The sequence below is a fragment of the Nothoprocta perdicaria genome, unplaced genomic scaffold, assembly GCF_003342845.1.
Source record: "Nothoprocta perdicaria isolate Ctin4 unplaced genomic scaffold, notPer1 scaffold_68, whole genome shotgun sequence".
In the NCBI taxonomy this organism is placed as follows: Eukaryota; Metazoa; Chordata; class Aves; order Tinamiformes; family Tinamidae; genus Nothoprocta; species Nothoprocta perdicaria.
The window spans coordinates 2,618,351-2,630,500 of NW_020455954.1; the positions used below are offsets into that span (position 1 = coordinate 2,618,351).

General features: G+C 48.3%; 1 protein-coding gene across 1 annotated transcript in view; it reads right to left on the bottom strand.

The window, feature by feature from the left end:
- Nucleotides 1-12,150, bottom strand: part of GSK3B (glycogen synthase kinase 3 beta) — a 120,117-nt gene that overhangs the window by 12,481 nt on the left and 95,486 nt on the right. Inside the window, exon 8 of the mRNA XM_026050332.1 lies at nucleotides 8,762-8,857. Within this exon, the coding sequence (XP_025906117.1) occupies nucleotides 8,762-8,857 (96 nt within the window). The remainder of the gene's footprint in view (nucleotides 1-8,761; nucleotides 8,858-12,150) is intronic.

A 12,150-nucleotide genomic window follows, 5' to 3' on the forward strand; every position in this document is an offset into this window, starting at 1 on the left:
AAATTTGCGTGAGCTACGAGTGCCTCAGGCCGCCGCGGATTATTCTCCATTCTGGATTGACTTCCCCACCAATGGATTTTGTTGGCTGACGTGATCTCTTTAGGATGCTTCAGGAACTGGACAGACCACCTCAGGAGTGCGGGTATGGCCTCAATTGCTCCCTACCATTTTCTTCCCCCTCCTGCCATCGCACCCTTGACTTTATTCTTTTTTTCCCCCCCCCCCCTCTTTTCTCTCAATCTGCCTCCCCTCCTTGCTTTGGAATAACGCACTGAAACAAAAATACAAAAAAGAAAGAAAGGAAGAAAGAAAAACGAAAGCGGAAACCCTGCGCCCTTCTGGCTCTCCTACTTCCACACGGTCCCGCCAAGAAATCCTGCCCAATTCGCCCACCGAGAACTACACGGGAGGCCGCCGGCGCGGCGGCGAGCGAGGGCGACCTGCCGTCGGCGCGGCGGGACGGCACGGCACGGCACGGGACGGGCGGCAGGACTTGCCCTTCGCTGCGAAGGCCCCTCGGATCCGCCGTCGCCGCGAGGCTTCCGTCCGCCGTGTAGTTCTCGGTGAGGGAACCGCTTTTAGTCAATAATCCGCGGATTCTTTTTAGTCTGCGGACTAAAATGTAGTGCACGGACTAAAAGCCGGCCCATCAGAGCGAAGTCTAGCTCGGTCTAAAATACACCTGGGTGAAAGCAAAAGGAAAATGAAAAGGAAAAAAAAAAAAAAAAAAGGAAAAAAGCTAAGTGCACAAAGTAAAGTGTTTGGGCGGACTAACATTTAGTATGCAGACTAAATATGGCCGGGCAAAATGCACAGCAATGCCACAAACAAAAATAAAACACTGACAGGAACTTTTAAAGCAATCAAGTACTACCCCACCTGCGCAGCAGTTCATTTTTCTAAAATGAAACAAGACCTTTTTGCAAGGGCTACTGGCCCGCCCGAGGGACTGAAGGCTCAAGCTTTCATTTTAAAAAATGAACCTGTTTTGGAGATAAACAAATGCAAAATAAACGCCTTTACATCCAACACTCTTCAAGGAAAATTTGCACTTGAGTAACTCAAAACCTCTCGTCTCTGCAAAGCAAATGGATTTCAGGCTGAGACCCACGTTGCAGGTTTTTTGGACGAGTGTCAAAAATCTGCGTGATCACGTAGAATGGAAATGCTGACTCATCCAAAACCACAACTTTTCATTATTTTCTTTTAAATGACTAACCCCTCCTCCTCCCCCAAATCCCAAGGGATGAGTACCTCACCGCAGGGCCGAGGGAGGGTGCAAGTCCCTCCTGTTTTCAGGCATTATCAGAGTTGTTGCTGCTTCCCCTCCTTTTCTAAGCTAGGCTGCTATCAGTCTGGTTTTTTAACGCAGGTTCCTCCTCATTTCTGAGGCACTACCACCACCTTCAGTGTGTTTTCAGAATAATTACCACGTTTAGGCACCTCTGCTACGCCACTCCCTTCCCATCCCCAAATGCCTTGAATTGGGATGAACTCTCGGTACACAAGCAGAGCATTCGTGTCTCATCTTAGTAAATTACAACAGTTGCTACTGGCCTTTTCTGAACTTGACCATTTTTCTGCATGGTTAAGGAGAAGGACGGAGAGTCCAAGCCACTCCTCTTGTGCTGTGCTCACACCAGCCCTCAGGCCCCAAACCAGCCCACGCAGGGCAAGGGCCGAGCGCCGTTTTAGCCAGGTCCGGCTTTCACCGGTGGCCGCTCTCCGGCCACACTTTCCAGGCACGACACGGAGCTCCGTCGTCTCGGCCTAACCAAGCCCAATGCTCCCCCGGGTTGCACCGTGGTGCTCTTCTCACCAGCGGGTATTTCAGGAGGTGACTGGATGCCCGCCGCCGCCGCGGCGCGTCTCGCGTGCCCGCCGCGGGCGCTGCCGGCGCGCCGCGCTCCCCGAGCGAGCAGGGCCTTTACTGAAGTGACATCTGCTGCTAACACATCAAGTTGATGACACCGCAGTTAAAAATTGCCTCGCCGGCTCCGGAGACTCGTGTTTTGCCAAGAACCACCCACAGCAGCGCTTCGGGCTGACAGTCTGGGCGCATCTCCGCTCGGGCTGCAAGCGCGTTTTTGACGGCACATGCCCCAGACAGGGGAAGGAAGGAAGGTGATTAAGTCTTTTTTGGAAATATTTCAATATTAGGTAACAGGGAAAGCTCCTCCCTTCAAGCAACAGCTTGCCCTGGTTACCGGTGATCAAAGCTGTCAGGCACAGGACATGACCCTTAAAGCTTTTTTTTCTTTTCTTAAATATAATCACACAATAGAATTAGTGTCACCTTAGGACATGAAGCAACATTTCAATTGCACAAGTTTCACATAATGAGCCTTAGGATAATCAAGACACATTCATTTAAAAAAAAAGAAAAAAAAAAAGAGTAAAGGAAGAGAGACACATGGAAGAGAGTAATGTTAGCACTGAGCTTCACCTGACCCAAGGCAACGCAAAGCTCAGGCAGAAGCTCTGCCCTTGGAATAAATCTTGTTTTCAGAGTTTAAGAATTTGAAAGCAGGTTTTCTGAAGTACTTGATGTTGCTATTCTGAAGCGCATAAAGCTCACTGCTATTGGGAGTAATTTTAACTTGTATATAATCCCTCCCCTCACCACTTCCCCCCTGATTAAATCTACCTCCCCCCTATTTTTCTAAAGAGCATCACAGAAAGAGCAAGTGCTTTGCCAGTCCTAAAAATCCCTGGCAATAGCACAGACAGGGAAAATGAAATAAAGACAGAAGGGTTAAGTGGCTCACAAATGAGCCAACGCTGAGCTGGGAAGGGAACCAGAAACCTGTCTCCAAAGCTATGTCTTGTTGAGACCACACACTCGTTACTGGGCTGCTTCCATTGAGCACTTGCTGAAAAGAGAATGAACTGAAATTTGCTGCCCTGCGCATGCCCTGCGTCTAGGAAGCGCTAAAAGAAGGCAACAAAGCTAAGCAGAGCTCAGCAACTCCCTTTCTTCTCCAGGAGAACCCCCCAAGAACATCTACCGGCCAGCCTCCAGGACAGCCGGCACGGCGGGGCTGCAGCGCCCTGGCCAAGCAGGTGGCTCGCTGCAGAAGACAGGTCAACGTCGCCGTGCCGTTGTCAACACCGCTGCGCTGCTGCGAGGTGTTTCTCAGTGCTCCCGAAGGCTCCCTGATTTGCTGTTAGGCTGCACTTTCTTTACTGCCTTCAAATTGAGCGGAGGCAGGTAACTCCTCACCCGACAAACCTGGCTTCTGTTCTCATGAGCGAGGCGGAGATGAGAGATTTCCAGTGCCAGAAACCCCTGCTCTGAGACAAGGAGCTGGGAAACTTGGGACTTGCCAGACTGTTTCGTTTTGGGGAAGCTGCTCTCCAGCAGAGCCGCTTTCATTCTTTGCCTGAAAAGCCATCACGGAGCTGGTGGGAAGCGGGAGGATGGTGTTCCCGGGAGCGAAGCGGGCACACGGATTCCCCCGCGTGCGCCCCACGCCGGGACACGCGGCTCGGGCCCCCCACGCGGCTCCGCTCCCTGCTTGCCCCCAAACACTCCCTGAGTGGACGGCCACGGGATGGGAGCCCACGCCGGGCCCCAGTGCTGGCCTGGGGGCAGCTTTGGCAGCGACACCAACGCCGAGAGCGCGCGGCGGCGGCACGGCAGGCCCCGCTTCACCTCGCCTTTAAGCCAAGCATGCAACTGCACCCAAAGAGCTTGCCAGCCTCCGCTGTACCTTGGCAACCCTAGGAAAAAGTCAGGAGTCAGGCTCAGAAAGAAGAGCTTTTGTTTTTACTTCTAATGTGAGGATATTTATTAGACTGCCGATGAAAGAATTTTTATTTTCTTTTGTCATCAGCTATAATTAGAAGTGACAAAATGTGTTGTCTATTGATCCATTTTACTGTTTGGTATTCTTCTTCAAATCCGGAGTATGAGCAGGCACTTGGAGGCAATACAAGCAAAACAACCTGCTTAAAACCCAGGCAAGAACCGGGATGGCTGGGGTAAGACCCAAGATGTGAAAGAGGTTCTGGAGGGGGGCAAAAAAAAGGGCCCATGAGCGAGACCAGAGCCTGTGTTCCAAGCCCAGAGTGGGGAGAAGACAAGATTAGCTGCTGCTGTAGAAAAAATATAAGCCAAGGACCAGCCATTAGTAAGACGTATGCAAAATGTACACACATATGCAAGAGATACTTGGATGAAAGCATTTGCCAAAAATTTTATACTCATTCTCCACTTTATTTCTTGCAAAAAAAATTCTCCAAGACAAAATCCAAAGCTACTCTGTAATCCACGACTGTGGTTCCCCACAACCCTCCACCTGTAACCAGGCCCGGCCAACGGCTCTGGAGCAGCTCCAGGAGGCCTATGAGCTAGAGCTTGAAATTTCACCTTCATCTACAGTAGCTGAGCTTGGGGATATGGAGAGAAGAGCCCTTCCGACTGCAAAAATCCCGAAAGAGGGGAAGCTGGAGGGACCCTGCCCGCTCGGCTGTGCCGTGACGGAGACGTGAAAGCTCCGCGGAGGGAGGAAGCGCCAACACCCCCGGCGGTGTCACCGGGACAGGGGAGGCCGGAGCGCCCCTAGGTGATGGGGCGCTGGGAGACACGGGCTGCACCGCGCCGGGTGGCAACGGCTGCCCTGCCTGCACAACGGAGACGAGGCAGAGGGCACCAACGACCAGCTGCATCAGCCTCGGCTGACGGCACCAGTCGAGACGTTCTGCCACGGTGAACCACGGGCACGCTCGCAGCTCAGCAGGCAAGCCGGTTTATGACAGTGCCCACTTGTGACAAAGTGCAAAGGTGGAAAAAAAACAGGGTCGGAAAAATACACGGTCATCTCGGCCATGTAGAAGCGGCCTAAACTACCTGACTACCTTACATTTACTGCCAAGTGACTGAGAAGCTCTCCTAGCAAGGGTGGTGGGAGGAGGGAAGGGGGCGAGAACTGGCACGCCATGGGGCGACTGGCACCTTTCTGTGCACACTATCTGGGAAAGAATTGTGCTGGGGTCTCTGTTCACACAGCCCAAAGGGTTTGAAACACGCAGGCAGCATCTGAGCAACGCCAGGATATGGGCCTGCTGTAAAGGGCCCGTGATAAGCAAAGCAAAGCTAACAGCCTTATACATTTACACGTTCCTTCCCCCACCTCACTGCCCCACTCTCCTCCAAAAGGGCCAGAAGTTTAGGAGAAAACTAAAAGCACAACTTCAACAACCCTATCAAGTTCAATCTGGGATTCAACCTCGGATTTTCTTCAGTTTTCTATTCTCAAGATTATAAAATGAACAGATGAAACTTGTTCAGAAGACAAGAAAAAAGTTCAGAGATTAGTAGCAAAGAGCCGTTTGCTTTGAACGAGTGAGAAGCTCAAGGAGCTGACGTGTCTGAAACACACAGAGCAAAACTCTCATCTTGTAAAAACAGCAGCAAACGCTTTCCAAAGGGTCGTAGCTTTTATTGGACTGGCTGATACAGATGGAAAAAGAGGGCAGGCTTTCAGACACGAACTAAGATTGAAGACGAGATTGTGTGTCGAAAGCCTGTCCACTTTTTAGAAGTGCATCAGCTGAGCCCAAAAAGGATACTACTGTCCTCTCCAAACCTTGCTACCCTTCTAACTTAGTGCTCTTGGCAGATCAAGGCAGACCAGCAGTGGGATGCACCTCCGTGAGTACCAACTGGTCTATACTCGGTGAAGACAAAATGAGGTCTCGTCAAGAACAGTTCGATTCCTGGATTAAACAGCCCTCTCCTATGAAGAGAAATGCTCGAGAAGAAATTAGAAGTATCTCCTAATGAAGGGGCAGGGGAAGCAGGGGGAAGTCCAGTTAAGAAGAAACACTCCCAGAGGGTTTAGGTTTTCTTATTCTTTGATAGTGAGTGATGCACTGAATTACATGATGTTTTATGCTGAGAGACAGAGATTAATCCAGTGCAGGAGCACCTCGCTCTCAAATTGCCCATGGATTGAAGACGATCAGTCCACAGTGTAATCTCACCTTTTCTGCTGCAGCACAAAAGTATTTTTATTGTTCTCTTGGATTCCCTCCCAGTCTAAGGCGAAAGATCCTTGCTAATTTGAGATATCTTTTGTCACACTACTTTATCATATTAAATATTAATACTGTCTATAGACGACGCCAGTGCATTTCTTTTGAAAACTCCAAGCTCCATGTATGAAGGCAGACCACCACTTTCAACAAACTTTGCACTCAGAATCCAATCTAAACCTCAAGCTAAATCTGAGAGATTATCCACCCGGATGGAGTTGCCTTGCTCAAGCTGAAGGAATTTCTCCAAAACTGAAAAAGAAAACCATAGGCCTACAGTAAGAGTAAGTCATTGCTATTCATCTAGCAGACAACAGCAACCAGTTCACAGTGCTACTGGGGTATTCAGAAAGAAACCACCAACGCAGCCCGCTGCAAAATCCCCAGAGAGCAGAGTGGAAACAGGCACTTCCAAGAGAAGTCCACATGTATCTGCAGCAACCCTTTTCTCAAACATGTTGAGGACTGGCTGTCTGCAAGGTTTTCATGCAAAAAACCCACCTTCTAATCATCTGCTGGGTCCTCCCGTCTACTGAAAGAAAAAAAAAACAAACCCACAACCAAGCCTTCTAACTACTGTAATATCCAGTAATTTATTAGTTTACATGACAAAAAATTGTGCTTTGGGGACTGAATCTCCTAGCGTTCAAGTCCTGACACTCTAATTGCATGCTTTGTTACAACGAAGAATAGCTGCACTTTCAAACTGAGAGCCCTTCCTTGTGCTCTCATCACACTGGACCTCTGCTACCACCTCTGCCGGCTTCTAATCATGCTTTTCAGTCCTCAGATATAGAAACTCCAGGATGAAATGCATTCCTATGTCTCTGCCACTAGATTTTCCATCAACACAGCTGGGTGAGGAAGACCAGTTCTACATATTATTGCTATTTACTTAAATCTTTGATGGCCTAACATCAAAATGCTGAGAGAATTTTTAGAAAGAATACAGGGAGAGAACGAGCACTATGACCAGGATCTTACTGGATAATCCCATTTGCTAATGTAGTGTTTGAACAGTAAGCAAAGCACACATCTCCTAAGTATAACGCACCCCGAATGCAGGAACCCTGACCGGACGCTATACTGGCACGAGGAAGAACTGGCTGCAGAGCAAATGGAGAATAAGAAGCTGCAATGTGGCTCTCACAAACCATTCTGTGCCTCCCAACTCCTTATGGCTGACTTGGTTTCGCTTGTAACTCTGTGGAATGAGGAAAAAAGGCACTCCCTTACGCACAGGGTGCAACAGAAGCAATGTGCTTGCTCCATGAGGCCACGTCTGCTGGAAGGACAGCAGGACATGAAGGGTGTACGGATAATCCTGAAGACTCCTTGTGTGGAAGACAAATTGCAGAGCCAGCTTAGATGTTTAACTCGTATATTATGGAACATCTTAGCACCTCTCTATCACTGCATATTGACTTAAACTCCCTGAATTCAGAACACCTTCACAGAAAGGATTCAGATGCAATGCTAGAATTCACTGCTATAAGGCTTGGGGTTTTATTTTGCAGCTACTACCGGGATAAAATCTGAAACAGAAGACACCAACTGCCAGGGATTGGCCCTAATTTCCCCCTCTTTCCTGATAATGTAAGATATTAAACAGCTTTATGGGATTTACTGACCTCTCAGACTATTGGAAATCCCTTAACCAGCCCATAGCTAGCACCTAGATACGGAAACCAAGGATTATTGGAGCGAAGGCAAATAAAGGGGCACAGAGCTCACTGGAGAATCCCTGACAAAACCCAGCGACTCGCAGGGCCTGGCCACGCAGGTCCCTAACACACACCTGGGATGTGCTCCCAAAGACCCGGCTTTGGCTCTATGCATCTGTCTGCAGAGCTTTCTACCACCAGAGAGAATGAATATTGGTCCCCAGGTACCTGAACTGGGCACGTGCTACACTAGGAAGGCAGCACTTCCATGCAAACACTCTGCATTCCTGGTAGAGGAGAACCAGGGCGGTTAAGACATGGTAAGAACATACTGTGACTATAGCATCAGTTCTCAAGCAGTAAAACAAAGCTATTAACCACCCGTGCTCCAACTGCTTCAGACTCAATATTTAACTTATTGCACTCCCAGGACGCTAATTAAATCATCAGCTGGTACCCTCAAATATCCTTCATTCCTCCACATGCAGAGGATAGAGGACAGCCTAATTGTGTGGCACTATATTTGTTCTAATGCTGGCAGTTTCTTATGATAGAGTCAGTATTTCTCCTTTTCAAAGGTGGATGACAAGAACCACCTTAAAAGAAACTCCAAGAAAAATGACCTTGCCCCCCAAAATATCAGACTGCAAGTATAGTTGTATTCATGAGAGGATTAGTTAGCAAAGTGACTGGCAACCGTCACTGCCACGTTGAGTAACAGCATTACAAAAGTGCCACACACACCAGTGGGACGCTTTCTTGGGCACACTGAGAGCTGCAGCATGACAGGGTTTAGGTATACTGCAAGTTGCCACAAATATAAAATAATAAATAAATAAAAAGAAGCAAAAAGAACTGTAGAAAACATGAAAAAGCAGACCAACAGTGCACTGCTTCCATATCTTCTTCCTGACCTACATCAAGAGCTACTGGGTCTACAGCTTAGTTAAAGGCACCCAGGTTAGACTGAAAGCCACCAAGAGACTAAATAATCCAACTTAATCCATGAATTTTTACTTTCAGCCCACGTCTTTATTATCCAATTCATAAAGACTCACCTTAGTCCATGGATGTGCCTTAATCTGAGGGAATTTGAATTCAGTATAGTTTGGATTCATTTCTCTAATTTGCTCCCTTGTAGGCGTCCCCAGGACCTAGAAAGAGACAAAAAAATATGTTTTCAGGCACTTCATGTTTGCAGGTTCACACGATAAGCACAGCACAACCCATTACACACAGAGGCAACTTAACTGAGATCAATCTGTACAGCCAATTAATTAACAGAGGGCCGAGAACTGAACATTTCCCCAAACTTTACTGGCCTCCAGGCTGCAATTCGGTTCATGCTCCAAGGCAAGTGTCAACAACTTCATTCTCTCAGACTTCGCCATGGAATTCATGACTCTCTCCAAGCCAGCAATACTTCAAGAGGAACGAGATTTCACTTTAATTAGAGTGTTAGAAACCAGCACTGCTGAGCACCTTCAGAGCTCCTAGCTCACTGCATATGGCTGATTAAGGATCAGCCTGTGTTTTAATAGCCATTAGCAACAGCCCCCTGATGAGCTTATTAGAAACGGACTCTTCTCATGCACATTCACAAGAAAAAAGTAGTTTAAAGCTAACCTGGAAGCACCTACAACAAACCTACACCTGCATTTTACTGTTATAAATCTGTACTCTTTGTTCTCAGAAGCTGCATGCCATCGTCTATAGGCATAAACCAGTAGTTGTGCAAGAGACAGAACACAGCTGTACATCACCTTGGAGGGGTGAAGAGGTTCTGACAGGATTCTGGAAATCCTTTCAGGGAATAAGCAGGACAATATGGCATGGGGGCTTACTGTTCAGTTGGCATTAGTCTCCAGAGCCCCATTTGATGCTACTAATTAAAAACTCCACACCAATTTCCCCAAAACCTCCCCGTTAGCAGGTTACATTTGCCTGGTGTTCCCTCACGCTATGGAGAAGGCCAGAGCACGGAGAAGGGGCTGCTCTAACCCCTTGCTAGGCAGGATGCTGTTGACTCATAACCCCCTCTGCACTGACACCATCAGAAAGCAACGTACAACATTTTGCTAGCGCTCCATCTTGTGATTTAACCACCTATTTTACTGTATATTCTGGTATCAGTGAACATTTTCACTCGCCAAGTGCCGCTCTTCAGCAAATCCACACAACTAAGAAGCTAATGCCGGGTTATCACGAAAGAAACTTGCTCCCTTGTTCTGGGATTTAAAACACGAGTCTCCTTCTGTGATTTAAAACAGGAGCTGCAAAACGGACACACAAACTAGCAACCTTGCAACCTTTTAAATATGCAGCAGGGGGGAAAAAAAAGGGAAAATGAGGAAAAGGCCTCCCAATCTCTGAGAGAAGTGTATCTTGGATAACGGAGTTCTCCCCTGATGAGTCCTACGGAACGGGCGATCAGGCAGCTGCTGCCTTCTGAGCACTGCTGAGGATTTCAACCCCAGCCACCCTAAAAACGAAGGGCTGCTGTTTAAAACTCCGGATTTTGCCCCGCTCCCAAAACTTCAGATTTGCTCAACTGACAAAAACGGGGTGTTTCGTGGGCTACCCTGCATTTTGCTGCTGTTTTTAGCGGGGAAAGTGGACTGCCAAAGTGCCCTCTCCGGGCCGGTTTTCCGGCAGGCTGCTCCGGTCCCTGGCTGGCAAGAGCAGCTCGGAGCGGTGGCCACGGCAGCGTGTTCCAAGCTTCCCACTTCTAAAACAGGCTCAACTTCACAGCCGCAAACTGCATTTGCAGCCCAGTCCAGGGCTAAAGCCCTTTCCGAAACCTCAGATGTTTTCCGGATTAAATTCCCGTCTTGAGAGAATCACAAGGCAGTTGTGCTGCTCTATCACCACTTCTCCTTACGTTCTACCATTTCCTGCGCGTAAACAGCAGTTGTTGAAAAGGCAGCACGTCTTCTTGCCCCTCCTCCCTTCCCAACTTTTGGAGCTTTGGAAGGAAACTTTTCTCCAGTAACTTTCCTAAGCAGCAGCAAAGATCGCGTTTCTCCTAGAGCCGGAATTCAGGAAACTGGCTCATTTCCCGCAGCTGCTCTGATCCAGAGTGGCCACACAGAGAAAACACCTTTCGTTAAAGGCTGCTTGTAAGACTCGGAGAAAACTGAGCACAGACAGGCAAGCAGGGCTGCACGGGAGGCCCCACAGGCAACCCACGGCTCCCAAAACACGGGGAGCTCCTCGGGAGGGGAGGGAGCGGCAGCTCCCTTGAGGCTGGAGCCCCGGGAACGAGGAAAGGGCACAAAGCTCAGGCACAAACCTCAGCTCTTGCACCCGCAAGGGCCTCCTCAGCAGCAAGACTAAGGAATGGGAGCATCTGATGCTTAAATACGAGAGCTCTTGGAGGAAACGAGCTCCCTACTTCCAAGGTCTTTTTTCTTTTTGCCCTTTCTGTGTCTTTTCCGTTCACTAAATGAAACCAAAAAGGGGCATTCTAGTAAAATGCCCCAGTTTCAGCACTGTCTCCCAGCTATCAGATGCACGGCCCATCATCTCCCCTTTTCTCAGGAAGCCCCAAACTGGGCTTCAACACCGACCCAGCCCTCCAGAGAACAAACATCCACGCTTTTGGTATTTAATATAATAGTGGAGAGCATAGAAATATCTTAGCATCGGATTACCTATCCCAAATCCTACTTTTCTTGGTAACCCTGACTTAGTGTTCTCCTTGATTTGTGCAGTGCTCTCCAGTTATGCGACATTCCCAGATGCACTGACCTGAATGTGAATGATTTCTGGGATGAGGTGGGCCTTTGAATGGGAGGCACTAGTGCTTCTCACAGGGATCAGTCATTTCCAACAGGAAAAACTTCCAGTGTGAAAAATGACCCTGAATGTAGCCAGGCCCATTTCAGGGACAAAGCCCTACACAAAGATGTAAAGGAAGGAGCTTTCCTAATTTTCCACAGAGGACAATTTTGTTAACATCACAAAGACATATTGCCCAAGAAGCAGCGTAATCAGACAGAAAGACACTTGGCAGCCCTCCTAAAAGGTGGTAGCACCGCACCTGCAAAAGAAACCAAGCTCCATAAACCATCCCAATCCAACACCATAGAAACTGCTTTAAAAATAATCACTTGCCTGTTAAAATAATCACTTGCCTGTTAAAAAGCTGAGTTGCCAGAAGCAGGCAACAGTGCTTAAGCTCTTACGAAGGCAGAGGAAGGAAGGTACAGGAGACGGATCATATTTGCTCCCAGAAAGGAGAGCTGGACCCATCAGTCATACATGCTTTGAGTGGCATAGTCACAGTGCAAATTGAAAACTGACCTACATTAATCGACCCCAGTGTATTTATGTGGTTCTCTCTAGCATGAAAAGCTTGGGTCACTGCACTCTAGGTGCTCTCACACCATGCTGAGCGCAAGCAGACTGGGACACAAATGAAGCGGAAAGAGAAGGACGTAGGAAG